The sequence below is a fragment of the Girardinichthys multiradiatus genome, chromosome 8, assembly GCF_021462225.1.
Source record: "Girardinichthys multiradiatus isolate DD_20200921_A chromosome 8, DD_fGirMul_XY1, whole genome shotgun sequence".
Lineage (NCBI taxonomy): Eukaryota > Metazoa > Chordata > Actinopteri > Cyprinodontiformes > Goodeidae > Girardinichthys > Girardinichthys multiradiatus.
The window spans coordinates 38,642,272-38,657,610 of NC_061801.1; the positions used below are offsets into that span (position 1 = coordinate 38,642,272).

At 41.7% G+C, this 15,339-nt stretch overlaps 1 protein-coding gene across 1 annotated transcript in view; it reads left to right on the forward strand.

The window, feature by feature from the left end:
• Positions 1-15,339, forward strand: part of LOC124872875 (protein unc-13 homolog B-like) — a 93,952-nt gene that overhangs the window by 40,130 nt on the left and 38,483 nt on the right. The window contains exons 9-10 of the mRNA XM_047373285.1: positions 14,373-14,663; positions 14,746-14,836. Of these exons, the coding sequence (XP_047229241.1) occupies positions 14,373-14,663; positions 14,746-14,836 (382 nt within the window). The remainder of the gene's footprint in view (positions 1-14,372; positions 14,664-14,745; positions 14,837-15,339) is intronic.

The following is a 15,339-nucleotide window of genomic DNA, read 5'->3' on the forward strand; positions in this document are numbered from 1 at the left end:
AGGCATACCAAACATTATGTCTATGTATTGTTCAGTATACGTCAATACTTTGTTGGGGCTTGGTTGTTTACATGAATTACTGCCTGCAGCTCTGCCGAGATGTTAAGTAAGCCTAGTTTGCTTTAATACTATCCTCTAGGTGTCACTCGTCTTCCTCGTGACACAAGAAGAAAAACCACTGCTGACTTTGGACTTGATGAAACACAGTGAACCAACAGCAGCACATGAAAGTGCTCCCCAGATCATCACTGGCTATGGAGACGTCAAAGTGGACCTTAAGCAGCTCAGATTCTGTGCCACTTCACTATTCTTCTAGACTCTGAAGGCCTAAACTACTGAGCAACAGTTTAGTCCTTTTATTCCTTAGGCTTGGTAGGACAGTTCTGACATTGTTTCTGGTCCAGGAGTGACTTAACACAAATAATGCGACAGTTGTGGCCCATGTCCTGGATATTTCTCAGTGCGATGGCTTTTAAAACACAAAGTCCAGCTGCAGTCCACACCTTGTGAATTTCCCCAAAACTCTTAAATGGGCTATGCTTTCCAATTCTCTCCAGGCTGAGGTTATCCTGTTTTCAACCACACATTTTCCTTCCACTCAACTTTCCATTAAGATAATTTGACACAACAATCTTAGTAATGACGTTTTTAGTGTAAATTACTGTCAAGTCAGCAGCCTTCCCCGTGGTTGTGTTGGCCAAAACATGATACTTCTGTAAAAGTTCTTCCTTATGTTATAATTATTATAACATATTATAATTTATTTATCAAGAAACGGAATTTTGACTTTTGATCAAATATATAAAAACCATCAGAGCTAATAGAATAAATACTTGAAAAATATCACTTTGTCTGTTATGTATCTATTTAAAAATGTTTTACTGATATTCTAATTTACTGAGATGTAACCTGTGTTTTGATAGATAATACCGTGGTTAAGATTGGTTTCAGTTTTACAGTGGTAGAAATGATGCAGTCACATGGTTGCATCGTCCGTTGTCAGTCTGGATGTTAGAGTTACAGTCAGTCTGAACAAAGTATAGGGCGGTTATTGTCTGTTTGCATTAAAGCCATAAACGAATTCCTGCATCGGAAAAATGAAGGATTTGCAGTAGAATTGTGATTATGTTTGGAGACCATGAGAGAAATGCTCTTGGTCCATTAAATTCATTTCCACCAAAGAGATTGTTACAAATCTGCCTGCGTTTACTGATAGCGAGCTGATCCGTTTAATTCTACTTCAGAAAAAAGGGGTAAAAAATGGGACAGCAGCCAGTGACGGCTCTTTGTTTAATTTTGTCTAAGAATCTGTTGTGTTGCTTAAACTCCACAGTAGTTTGAATGGCTTTCGAACTTGGTTTCGCCGTCCCGCAAAAAGAAAACCCCACTGTGACGCTCCCTGAGGGAGTGGGTCAGGGACTGATGCAGGCTTCACTCTTTGGGGATTATAAACTTATGGACCAAATGACATATGCTGGTGATTTGGCTTAATCACCATTATGGACACCAGTGAAATAGAGGGTTTAGAGAGCTGTTAAGTGTGACAGTTGTTCTGGGGATTTCTAAAAATCTGAATTTGTTCAGGCTCATGCAGACATGGAGACACACAATCTCTTTCCACACACAAACAGAATTATTAACTATGCAGAACGCATGATGAGGTGGAAATATGTAAATAATGTCTGTAAATCATATCTGTTTTCTGCTTGTCTGGCATATAACTGTTTTACAAGAATATTATTATTTCTATACCTTTGCATGCAGTTTTTCCTGTGTTAATTTCTTTCTGTCTCACCTTTTTTTTGTCTGCAATGTTTCTTTTTTTTCCCTTTGCTTCCCCTCTGTCCTCCTATCTGTTCCCACACTCTTTATTTAAATCTGTTCATTTCCTTAAGATCTTTAAATCAGAAGGGAAGAGTTAGAATTATACCTGCAGATTCTGGCATGGGGTTTGAAGAGTGGGAAAACAAATACAAAGGACGATCAAAGCCCCAGCTGAGTGACTTCTTGGATGACGAGGAAGACAGCGTAATCTTTCGAATGGGAAGACCTTACCCAGAGCCGGCCAGAACACCAGTTGGTCAAAATTCAGCGCATAGTAGTTTTCGGGCTGCCACTTACCCTGAAGGTTATGATACGATTGACCGGCGAAGAAAGAAAAGAGTAGACCCTGGCGGGCTTCTTGATAAGCAGAGAGAGGAGATCTCTCCCTTTCTTCTTGCACCACATCAGGAGAAAAGAGGGGATACGTTTATGCGACAGGTGGCAGAGATGCAGGAAGAAGAGGAGCGCTTTATAACCTCATCGAGCCTCAGGCCCCACAAGGATGGGCTTCTCCACAAAACAAGGATGTGGGCAAAAAATGATCTGGACAACACTTTAGAGAATTATGTAGCATACAAAAAAGGGTATGATCCTCGAGCAAGAGCGCGGTTTGACTTTGAAATTGAGAACTCTCGAGATCTTCTCTCCCCTCCAGGGGCCGATAAAGATATTAATAACATTGACTTTGTGGCTGAAGACTTTTATGCGGAGAATGCACAGCATTACAATGAGCGGCATTCCTATGAGGGCCACATGGAATATCCACAGGGCATTCGTGAAAAGAAGTACAGCAAATCTAAAACTGGAGGATGGGTTCCTGAGGCAATACTTTCCCCTGTAGAAGAGCCAGTTGAGGAATATGTTGACCCGATGGATGAGCTTCAGTGTCTTGTTGAAACAGTTTCTGAATATCTTGCTGAAAAAGAGGAGGAAATTAGCAAATATGGGTCCCTTCCCAAATTAAGCAAATCAAGGCTATCTTCTCTGGGTAGCAACAGAACAGATTCATTCGGAGAGGAACAAAGTATTTCAAAGGATTGTAAAGGAGAAACCCAAGCTGATTCTGATCAGGGTATTTCAGGTGTAAAAATGGCTATGAGCTCATTGTTTTGCTCCATCAGTGACAAGGTTGGAGGAGGCCTCAAATCGCCTGCTCCAGCTGCCGAAGCACCATCTCCACAACCTGCCCAGTCTGGAATAACACGGCTTCTATCCTTTATTCCCACAAAGGCAAATAGCACAACTCCTGTAGCAGTTGTTTCTCCAGTAGAAACTTCTCCCAAAAAGTCCTTCAGTTCTCTGCCTCATCAGCTGCCACAGAACAAAACACGAGGTCCACAGGAACCTGAAACTTCTACAAGGAGTCAAACTCAAAGAAGCACAAGACAACATGCATCTGAGGTCCCACCTCATGCCCAGAGTGCAGCAGGAAACTCGGTTTTGGGAAAATTGAATCCTTTAAAGCTTTTTTCAGGAGGGGAAGGTCAAAGTTCTGCTGAATCCAAGCAAGGAATAGAGCGGACATATTATCAAGGACATATCCTGTCAGACAGAATATTTGTTGATGAATCTGTTTATCAAGGTAAACAGTCAACGGCGAATGATGGTGCTATGAAATCAGTGAGGTTAAGAAGTTCATCTCATGACAGCCATTTGGTCCAAAATCATGATGAGAATTTATACTGGAAACAAAATCCAGAGATGTACCATCAAAATGTACATGCTCCAGAGCCTCAAAGGTCTCCAAACCAAACTGCAAACACAGGATTCTTTAGCCCTTTTAAGAAATCATTCAGTTCATTGATTACACCAGCCATTTCTGTTCCACCTCAAAGCGCTCCTCCTGTGGCAGTTTATCCAGTGTTTCGAGCTAACGAAAATATCCAACTAGAGAAACTAGTGGGGAACCAGTCACTAAGTAGTAAGCCAAAATTACCTTTCCTCCCCTCAGAAAATCTTTCTACTGAGCAGCGTCCAAAAGCAGATGGAGTTGTGCTCTCTGGTGTTTTGAGGTTTTCATCCACTGAAGACACTGGTACCTCAATGAGAACACAGAACTGCCCACAAGAATATCACGATTCAGCTTCATCCTGCTCCATGTCTGCTGAGCAACAAGAAAACACAGAAAAAGGATGGTTTTCCAGCATGTTTAACCCCTCCTCCAATCCTAGTGCCTCAACCCAGAGGTCTAATCTTCATTCTCAGAGCAGCAAAGTGCCAACTGAACAACAACATACCTCAAATCAGAAACCAACAAGAGCCCCTCATGGAGCACAGCCTCACAACCCTAATCAGCCTGGATCACAGTACTTTAGCACAACTCATTCGAGAGGCAGTTCAGTTGAAGACATTAATCAGGTGGGCTCTAATACACCCAAACCAGGACTGCTATCTGGACTACTTAACTTTGGGTCTACTAGTGACTTGTCTGGTAGTGTGCCACAGCAGGCAAGCAATCCGCCACCCAGAAGCAATAGTGTCTCACAACTCCCCCATCACTCTCATCAACAAAACTCTACCACGCCACAGAAAGGGGGCCTTCTCTCAGGACTATTAAAGTTTTCATCAACAGAAAACATCGCACAAAATATGCAGCCTCCTGATGCTGAAAAACAAAGCAAAATGTACAGCAGTAATCCTGGACAGCAGCAGACATTGAGCGAAACTCGGCAAACGCAACCTCAACAAAAAGGTTTGCTGTCTAGTTTGCTTAGATTTGCCTCCACTGAGAATATATCAAATTCTCAAACAGTTCCTCAATCTGGTAGTGATCAACATCGACAAGCCAGCAATGCACAGAAAAGTCAAGGACTCATTGGAGGCATGAGGAACAGAACAATGAGTCAGCGGGGAGATGTACAAGAAACCTGTAAACCAGGCTTTACTAGACAACAAACTGTTCCACTTCAGCAACCATCTCAACAAGGTGGTCTTTTATCTGGTCTTTTCAGATTTTCTTCAGCTGACAGCATAAATAAACAAAATCAACCATCAGCACAGGAGCAGGGAATTCCCCCCAATAAATCCAGTCATGAACAGCCAAGACAAAATGATATCCCAGTTTCTAAACAAAATCAACCTCAAAACAGCACGACACAAACAGCTCAAGGAAGTGGGTTGTTTTCTGGACTATTTCAATCTTCCTCAAAAAATATGACTCAGCAACAGCAACACAAAAGCACCCATGAGACTCATGTAAATCAGCAAGTCAACGTGCCTTGTAGCCAGCCTTGCCCAGCGCAGACAGAGACGTCAAGTCAATCTGGAGTGCTTTCAGGGTTGTTCAACAAGCTAACCAAAACTTCTGAAAGCACAGACCTGACCAGTCAGAAATCAACAGAAAAATCACTACAAGAAAGGGGTGTTATGTCTACAATATCAAAGCCAAAATCCCACCAAAACAAGGCACTTTACTCTCTTGCCAATGTTAAACAACAAGAACATGTAGATAAGGATAAAAACATTCAAAGCACCTCTCAGCAAGGTTTTTTGTCAGGTTTGTTTAGCAAAAATGCAACTGAAAACCAAGCAAAAATGGAAGGTCAGGATGCAGAGCAACACACGCCAATCACCATGACGACAGGATTAACTTCAGATCTGATCAAAAGTACTACCACAGACTTTGCAAATGAAAGGTTGGAAATATCTCCTCCAAATTGTCTAAATCCAGGACAGAGTAGGCATGCTTTAATTACTACACCCTTGGCAATTCACAATGAGAGTTTAGACCTGCGAACATCAGCTGCTTTTGCGAGATCTCTGCAAAGACAGACAACACAATACTCGTTTAGCACTGGCAATCTGTCTCAGCTATACTACTCTCATTCACTTCCATCAAATAACCAGATGGCTTATAGTACAAGAAATATTCACTCCCATTTAGAAAGCCATAGTACTTCTCCAGTCATGACTCTGGATACAGTAAAAGGTGGAAGCATTCCCGCATTGTTTGGGGTGACAAATCAAAACCTTTACCAAGGTAGTTTTTCTGAATACGGTATAAGTCCCTCATATGATGAAAATCAGTGGATCTGTGAAAGTGTTCTTTGGCAACAGTTTCAGAATGAGTCCTTAAGCCACAGCTTTCAAGGAGAAGATCAAGGATATACACAAAACTGTGAAGGTATTCCATTACCCGTATCTACACTTCACTGCAGCTATTCAAATATAAATCACCCAGTGAGCGATACTCCTAGGCAAGATCTTGCAGGTCACGAAAAACAAATGGTAACACATTCATTTGAAGAACCAAAAAATGAATACCTGTTCCCCCAGAGAAAATTATGCAACAGTTATGAAGACTTAGGAAATATTGTATGTACATCTGATAAAGAAGCTGCTCTCAACTTAACAACTAACCACAGTAATGCTAACTTTGGGAAATGGCATTCGTTTAATGATGGTAGTTCTTACAGCTTGAATGGGGTTGTGTATCATGAAGGTTATTATGAGGAGACTGCACCAAACTTATCTTATTCAGCAAACTGGCAATATGCAACGGAAAGGGAAAACTTACAAAACGTTCACACAAACTATATAGGTCAGCATAGTCAGTTTAACTCGAATAGAAACTGTTCAGCAGGCGCCAATGTTGAGACAGAAGATTCACTGTACCTTGAAGATGCTGAATGGTATCAGCAATGGCTTTCTCTTTTGGAGCAAGGAATGTGGTGGCCAGCAGAGGACGGTGACTGTGGGTACTTTGTTTACACAGACCATGAGTATATTTATGCCTTACTTACAGATGCAGCAGGTGAATATGTGTATGCATGTACACCCGAAAGTGGATCATGGGATAATGAACAGACTTTAGATAGTCTTCCCAGTGCTTGGCTGCACAATGAAATGGTCTTGGTCTGTGGTTTTAAAATTCCACTTTACAATGAGGATGAGCTTCTTTGGCTTCCTGGTGAAAATCACAGGGATCCTCAACTTCTCAATGCTCCCCTGGATTTGTCTGCTGCCTACAGAAAAGGAAACCAGATCATGAATTTAAGTCTCGAGCAGTTTTCTGAAATGTTTGAAAATTCATTTTTGTCACAAGGGCAGCAAGGCATGGATTTCACATCCTACAGGTTAAACAAAGTGAGGATGGATCCAAGACAACCTACTAATGGCTATCAAGAGTACAACCAATATATTATTGATCTTTCATGCCATAAAAGAGACCAAACCAGCCCTTATTGGAACAATCTTGAAGTTAAGAAGTTACTTGCTCAGAAAGTTTCTGTTTCTCTAAACTCTACTCCTGCTGAGAATTCATATCACCAGCTCCTTTACAAATGCTATCAACCTAGCCAACGGCGGCGTTCTTCTGCTGCTGTAACAGTGAAACATGTAGATGATGTTTCAGAGGATGAATGGAGGAAAAGGGTGTCTCCAGTTGAACAATTGTCTAATCAACAGGTCAAAAAGATTTCTTCCCTAATATCATGTATTGTGAAGAAACCATCCCAAGAGCAGCTGAAAAAACCTGGAGAGATGTATTCTGATCAAGCTGGTGGCAAACAACCTAAGAACATTCTATCATCAGGTCTCCAAAATCTTAAGTCTAAGATTATCAAGGAAGACTCTTTTGCTCCTGTTACCCAGTCTGAAAAAAATAAACAAATGCAGAGACCAACCACTTCACAGTTAAGAATTTTGCCAGCAATTCCCTCAGTCAATGAAGTCACCCAGCCCTCAACACTCTCAAGTACAACCTCACATAAACCAAGACTTTCACGTCAGACAACAATGGTACAGCAAGCATCACCACCAACAAAGCCCAATGTTAATGTACCCTTTGCATCAAATGAATCTCTTGATAAACCAGTACAGCCTGTACTTGCAACTGATAACCCAGTGGATACAAAAGGCGAAACACCACCTGAACAATCACAAGGAGGCTTTGTGAGTTTTCTTAAGTCTGCTGTAGGCATGGATGAAACCAAACCAGATATCCAGACACATTCTCAGTCATCTCCTAATCTTCAGAGTAAGAATTGGAGTACTACTTCCTTAAATGATAGTGCCACTGGACATAAAGAGACTACAGGAGTGTCAAATCTCTTTGGATCAATTGGCAGCTTATTTAGTATTGAGTCCTCCGCACCTCCACCACAAAAACAACAAATGAAACCTGGTGTTACAGAGGGTTCACTTTCATCCACATTTAAAACAAAGGGTATAGAAAGACAACAACCAGTTGACCAATGTGGGACAGCGAGGCCAACACAGAGCCAGATACCAGGTAGAAGTATATCTGAGCTTTTCTCTCCTAATTTACCCAAAGATGCTGAAACTAACAAGTCGGAACTTACAGGGCAACCAAAACAGGAGGCAGGAACTAAACCTACCGGTGGACTTTTTGGATTGTCTATTGGAGATATGCTAGTAGGACCGACTCAGTCTTCCTTTACCAGCTCCACACCACAGACGTCTACACAAGCGACTGCTCCTCAGGAAGAATCATTTAGTAAAAGTATTTTTTCATTGTTTACTGGGTCAAGTCCTCAACAGGCTGTCCCTAAAAAAGATACCATGCCTCAAACACATCCACCAAGTGCAGCTCAACCACCTCCTCAACAAGAAACATTTGGTAAAAGTTTGTTATCAATGTTTGGAGGAACAGCCACCCCTCCATCCCCTAACCTCACTAAGCCAAACTCTGAAACATCACAAAAGTCAAGAGTTCCTCCAAAAGATCCAAAAGAACAATCTTTCCTCGGGGGAATTATACCTGGGTCATCAAGCTCATCAGAACGGACAATAAAGGGACTGTTTTCAGTGTTCACTGATCCCAGCCCTCAACAACCTCAGCCACCAATCATGGCATCTCAGCAGGCAGTTGCTCAGTCAGAAACTCAGCAACAGCAGGAGCCTCAGGCACAGGCTAAACCAAAAGAACACTCTCAACCACAAGAGCAGACAGCTACATCTGTTCTCGGAGGTCTGTTAGGTGGCTTATCTGGCTCGACTGAAAGTCCAAGAAAAAATTTGTTTTCAAAGTTTAGTGGCCTGACAAATTCTCAAACACCAGGTTTTGGTGCAAGTATTTCCTCTGCTCCAGCCACTGTGTCGCCACCACAACAAACTCCCAACACATCAAGGGCTTCCAAAGAACCTCAACAACAAAGATTATCACAGATATCTGATTCCAGTAGCCTTTGTCAAGAGGTAGCACATTCAATGAGTTTCAATGAGGAGACCACAATTGCAAACATTGATGCTGCATCTGAGAAAACAAAATTAGAGTTTACTGGAATGCATAAGGAATCCAATACAGCAAGTGCACCTGAGGATGCTTTTCCTACTAAGGAAGGTCCTGGTCTGTTTTCGATGCTCACAGGCCCACATCCTCCAACTTCTGCAGGATTTAGTTCAGACGGTCCAGGAAAAGGTTTGCTTTCTTTATTTTCAACACCCAGCTCCGAATCTGCATGCAGCCAGTTAGGACCTTTACCTCCAGGATCTTTACCAGCATCTTCAGGCTCTAAGGAGCCACCAGCCAAAGGTTTATTCTCTATGTTTGGAGGTTCTACTCCTGAGCCCTCCTCCCAACCTGGAGGTTCACTGTTAGGCGCAATGTTTGGAGGATCTTCATCCCAAAATACTATTTCTCAGACTGGGGGATCGTTACTTGGTGGTTTATTTGGAGGCTCTGCATCTCAACCTGTTTCTCAGTTCAGTCCTGCAAAGACTGGAGGGTCTATTCCTCAAACTGCAAGGTCACAGACAGGGCCGTCATTATTGGGAGGCTTATTTGGTGGATCTGGTCCTCAGGTTGGTGGATCTCAAACATCTATTTTAGGTGGAATTTTTGGAGGCTCAACACCCTTATCTACAGTGCCTCCAACAGGCGGGTCCATTTCAACAACTCAAAACATAAGCTCTCTACTGGGAGGGATTTTAGATGGATCATCTTCCCAAACTACTACAGCACAAACTGGTACATCTTTTGTAGGTGGTATTTTACCAGGAGTTGGTACTAATGAAGTCTCAAATAAAGATGTGTTTTCAGTATTTGGCGGGTCTGCTCATGCTACGGCGCCCACTGAAACAGATAAAAACAGTTCTGACAGCAAACATTCAGTCAATGTTGAAACAGGTGTAATTGATACTGCTACCAAAAGCACTGAGGATAGGAAAACACAACAGCAACCTGAGGGTAGACTCCCTTGTCTTGAGATCAATGCATCCACAACTGATGCCAATATCACAGAAGAATCAATTTGCCAAAGTAGTGAAAAGTCATCGTCTTTCATTGAAGATAATCACACCAAAGAATTAGAATTCTGCACTACACCACAATCTGAACTTAAAATTAGTTCAACTCAAGATCTGGTACCACATAAATTAGAAGAAGAAACAGTGGAGTCTTCACCAGTAAATCCTGCAGTCCCGACAGAGCAAAAGCCACCAGAACCAGACAAGTCCTCCATTGATTCAGCAACAGATGCTGTTACTGGCTTTATGTCTTCTCTGTTCAAACCAGCATCTGTTCCTACTGAAGGTTCTCAGCAGACGCAGCAACAGAGCTTGCCGTTTGGACCAGCTTCTACTGGCCAGATTGGGACATCACTGTTAGGGGGGATTTTTGGAGGGTCTAATGCTCAGTCACCATCTCCCCAAACAGGGGGATCTTTACTAGGAGGTTTATTCAAAGGAGCTACTCCACAGTCTGGTCCTCAGACCACACCACCTGTCAATGGGGGGTCAATATTAGGCGACATGTTTGGAGGAGGATCCACTTCCAAACCATCTCCTGCCTCAACTGGTGGATCATTACTGAGTGGGATGTTTGGAGGAACAGGGGCAGGATCGACTTCGCAGCCAGGTGGTTCTCTGCTTGGAGGAATGTTTGGTGGCACCACTGGACAGGCTGCAGGATCACAGGCTGGGGCATCATTACTGGGAGGCATAGGTGGATCTCTGTTTGGTGGTTTGAGACAACCAGCTAAACCTCCTGAATCTAGGTCAGCTAGGCCAGAATCGGCTACAGCTGCAACTTCTGCTACAGCTGCAACTAGTGCCACAACTGCCACCACTACTGCATCTGCTGCAACTGATGTATCTGCTGCACCTGACACTACTACTGCAATTGACAAAAATGCTGCAAAGGCTACTTCTGCTGAAACGTTCAGTATTGCCGCCACTGCTGCTGCTACTACTACCAGTACTGCTACTACTGCCAGTAGTGCTTCATCATTTGCAATTACTACTATTGCTACTACCTCTACCACTGCTGCAACTGCTACCACAGTGACTACAAAACCAGGTTCACAGTTTGAAAATGAAAAGGTCTCACCACAGGTAACACTGTCTGTTTGTGTGAGTAATACTCATAAAATGGATCAAGCACAAATAACAAGCAGTAGACTGTCATCTGAAACATCTTGTTCCAACGTTTTTGGGGTTATAAGTGAGTCGATGCATACTTCAAAAGACCTTAATAGTCAGGTTGAAAGCACTGAGCAAGAAACAACAACTGCAGATAAATATGTGACACATGAGAAACGAATGTTCATTAAAGAAGAACCCAACAGTGGTGGAAATTGGGTTCCTCCTCCTTTGGGTGCTAGTAAAGCTACCCCAACTAATGAATTTTCCAGTGGTGCTGAACAACCTCAAGCTAAGTCTTTCTTGGGTTTTATATCTGCACAGAGTGACACAGGAAAATCACTTGGATCATTATTTTCACCTGCAGTTCCAACGGTTGTTTCATCAATTCCTCAAACAGAAGGTGCCAGTGGTCTATTGTCAGGATTAAAAACATTTTCTGGAAACTTGTTTCAAGAAGAAAAAAACATTGCAGGGAAACAAGAACAAACAACATCATTGTTTGGGGCAAAAATACGTTTTCCATGGCAGACAGAACCACCCAAGTCTCAAGCTTCCCAAGTTACAACATCTCAACCCCAATCTGTCAACAAGCCACCAAGTGGTCAAACAAGTAGTGCACAAAAGGCTTCAACAGCTGATCCCCATAAAACCGAACTGGTAGGTTCTACAGATGAAATAGCAAACCCCAATATTTGCATCTCCACTCCTGATGTAGATCCTTCAGCATCCCAGACCCTAACGGAGAAGGAAAGGCCTGTAGAAACAGACCCCTCTGCAGGTTCTGCCGCAGGAGTGCAGCTGGACAACGAGTGCAAGAAGGATCTATTGATTGAAAAAAGGCTAGTAAAAGCATAATAATGAGTGGTAGTCCCTTCACCATTTACGCTGCATTGACAGCTTTTAAAAATATATTCCCTGTCCAGCTCTGCAGTCCAATGTCTCTAGTTTAGTGTGGTTGTGAATTTGTTCGTGTGTCTTTCTTATATCCTCTCAAAACAGAACTCTAAATTAATTTGCATTGTTATGTAGGCAGAATAAGGAAGATAGATTATCTGGACCAATTACTTCCTGTATTTGACTGTATACACAGTAAGCGTTTGGTTTGACAGTGGAGTTCTGATTTGATTAGACTGAAGCTATTTTACACTGTATAAAAAGATGTATAACATGTTTTCCCTTACTTTCTGACATGAAATCTGACTAACATTTTACCGTTTAGGTCTGTTAGGATTATTACATTTATATCTGGTTGCAAAATGCCAGAATAATGAGACAAAGTCAGAAGTTGAAAAACATTTAGTAATATTTGGAATTAGTAGTATTAGTATTGGTATTAGTTTAGTATTTGGTAGAAATGTTTGCTGGATGTTTGGCCCATTCTTTCTGACAGAACTGGTGCAACTGGGTCAGGTCTGTCGGACGCCTTGCTCAAACGCAACTTTTTCAGCTTTGCCCTTTAAATTTTTGGTAAAACTGAGATCAGCATTTTGAGATGGCCACATCAGAACATTGACTTTCTTGTACTTAAGCCACTTTGTAACCTTTGGTGGCATGCTTAGGGTCATTGTCCCGTTTGTGTCCTGAGCTTTAACTCCCTGGCAGATGTCTTGAGATACTGCCTATTACCACATTCACACTTCATGAGGACATAGATTTTTTGAAGTGCAACAGTGTATCCTTTTGAGGCAAAACACCCCCACAACATGATGCTGCCACCCCTGTACTTCTCAGTTGGGATGATGGGCAAATGCTTCGAGTTTAGTTTCATCAGACCACAGGACCTCAGAAATTAACATTTTAGTCCAGAATTACATTATCATTTGGCTTTTTATGTTGCTTTCACAGTCATGGCATCTTCTTCCCCTCTGAGTGGCCTTTTAGTCCATGTTGGTACAGAACTTATTTCACTGTGGATATTGACAGTCTCTTACCAGCTTCAGCCGGCATCTTCACAAGGTCTTCTGCTTTTGTTCTGGAGTTCATTTGCACATTTTGAACCAAAACCCGTTAATTTCTGGAACACCGAACCCCTCTCCTTCCTGACCCTGTGTCATGGCTGGAACTTTTCCACACGGTTTAAACTTGCAAATAATTGTCTGAATAGATGAACCTGGCAGCTTCAGGCATCTAGAAACCTTTACCCAATGATAACCTAATTTTGTGGAGGTTCACAGTTATCTCTCTGATATCTTGGCTGATTCCTTTTGATTTTACCATGTTTTCACACAAGGAATCAGCATGTTTGAGATGTTGCACTGAAATACTGTACATCTACAGGTTTACCTCTGTTTTTACTCAGACATTGGGAATAAATGCACCAGAACCTTAAAAAGCCATGACATTTTCATCTGGGCTTGCTTAAATTGTTTTATGTATAGTTATTTTGCTGTGTGCTCAGTTGTGACTTTGACGAAAGAAATAAAGAAAACCTTTCTCCCATTATTCTAGCATTTCATAAATAATAATACTGGTTGTCCTAACTGACCAGAAACAGGAAAGGTTTAGTCTGATAACTTTTTAACTCTTTTTATACAGTGTGTGTAAATATTTGGTTCCAACTATATGTTCTGCTTTTGTTACCATTGTGACTAATCTGTGTTTTATCCCAACAAATGTCTGTTGTTAAAGTTAAAAGGTGTGATGTCAAACCCACAGATTAACTCTGCATATTTTATAGTCTACACCCATTTCTGCTTCGACTCTTTGTCTGGAAATTTTCACTTAAAAGACCAAAAGAAAACATTGGCAAGAAAATATGCAGATATTATTGTCTGTATAACATCCTAGTTTTACTCAGAATTTGCAAGAAACATAATTCCCCACACCACAATAACAAAGCATTGTGTGATGCACCATAATCTATGCAGTTTTTACCGTTTCCAACATGCAGCAGCAAGGTTGGACATCTAATTTTAGGACTGATGTGGTGTGTGTGTGTGTGTGTGTGTGTGTGTGTGTGTGTACTAACCCAGCTACTCCTTTAGAGATAGTTGTTAAATTTACACTTTTTGTGCACATGGCTTTTAGCAGGTAAGTGGGATTTATTTAGCGTCCTGATTGTTAAGTTAGTTAAATTGTGAGTTTAACTTTTTACTACAAGGATTTAACAATCTCCACTTTTCTGATTAATTATAGGGTGAGAATAAAATGACAAAACGTAAAAAAAAAAAGTGTTGCCCGGTCAATTTCTGAATTATTCCCTTACTCCTCTCTCACAACTGTAGTCCAGTGGAAAGTAATCGTTACGGGTCATCGGGGAACCTGAGCCAGGCTAGCTCACAGCTGAGTGAGACCGGCCAGGAGAGCACCGGAGGGTCCGAACTGGAAGAGTCCTTCCACTCCTACCATAGCACCAGCTTACACCCTTCCGTTAATGGCCAGCCTCGCTTAACTGGACCTCTTCCCACCAATGGGCACTCGACTGGCCATGAGAAGGACGTAGATGTTCAGTCCTCTGAGTTAATCCCAAGTTTAAAATGTGATGCATCAGAAAAGGAAGCATCTAAACTCCAAAGGTAACATTCTTGTTTGGACTTTTACTCAGTGTGTCTTTTGCTGAAGGTGGAAGGGATCTGTGATATTGTCTCTTAATCATAGACTCCATGATGGAGGCTCGCCGTTGCCTTTCTCCCCATCTAGAGTTCGCTGGTTGAAAGCCATCAACAAAGTGAGGGTTCAGCTTCGGGAGGTAAGCACTTCATCTTCTGTTTCAAACGCTACGTTTTGTCTTCCCTTCCCAACAACACCGTACACAAAGTCAACATGCACGGATGCATTCAATACACTTGCAGCACTGGTTGAGTTTAACCTCTCTTGATGTTTAAAATGCACAGGAATATTTGCTATGTGAAATTTCTTTCCCTTTTGAGTTTTTCTGCAGAACAAATGTTTTTGCAATTGGAACTTCTATGAGGTTCCTCAAGAGTTGTCCTGTTAGATACATCTCTTTTACAATAAAATATTCCACACATCTTTCTTCACACTCTTCTTCTTTGCCTCAGTCTTAAGTGGTTACTTTTGACCTCATACAGGTCCTTCTCAAAATATTAGCATATTGTGATAAAGTTCATTATTTTCCATAATGTCATGATGAAAATTTAACATTCATATATTTTAGATTCATTGCACACTAATTGAAATATTTCAGGTCTTTTATTGTCTTAATACGGATGATTTTGGCAAACAGCTCAT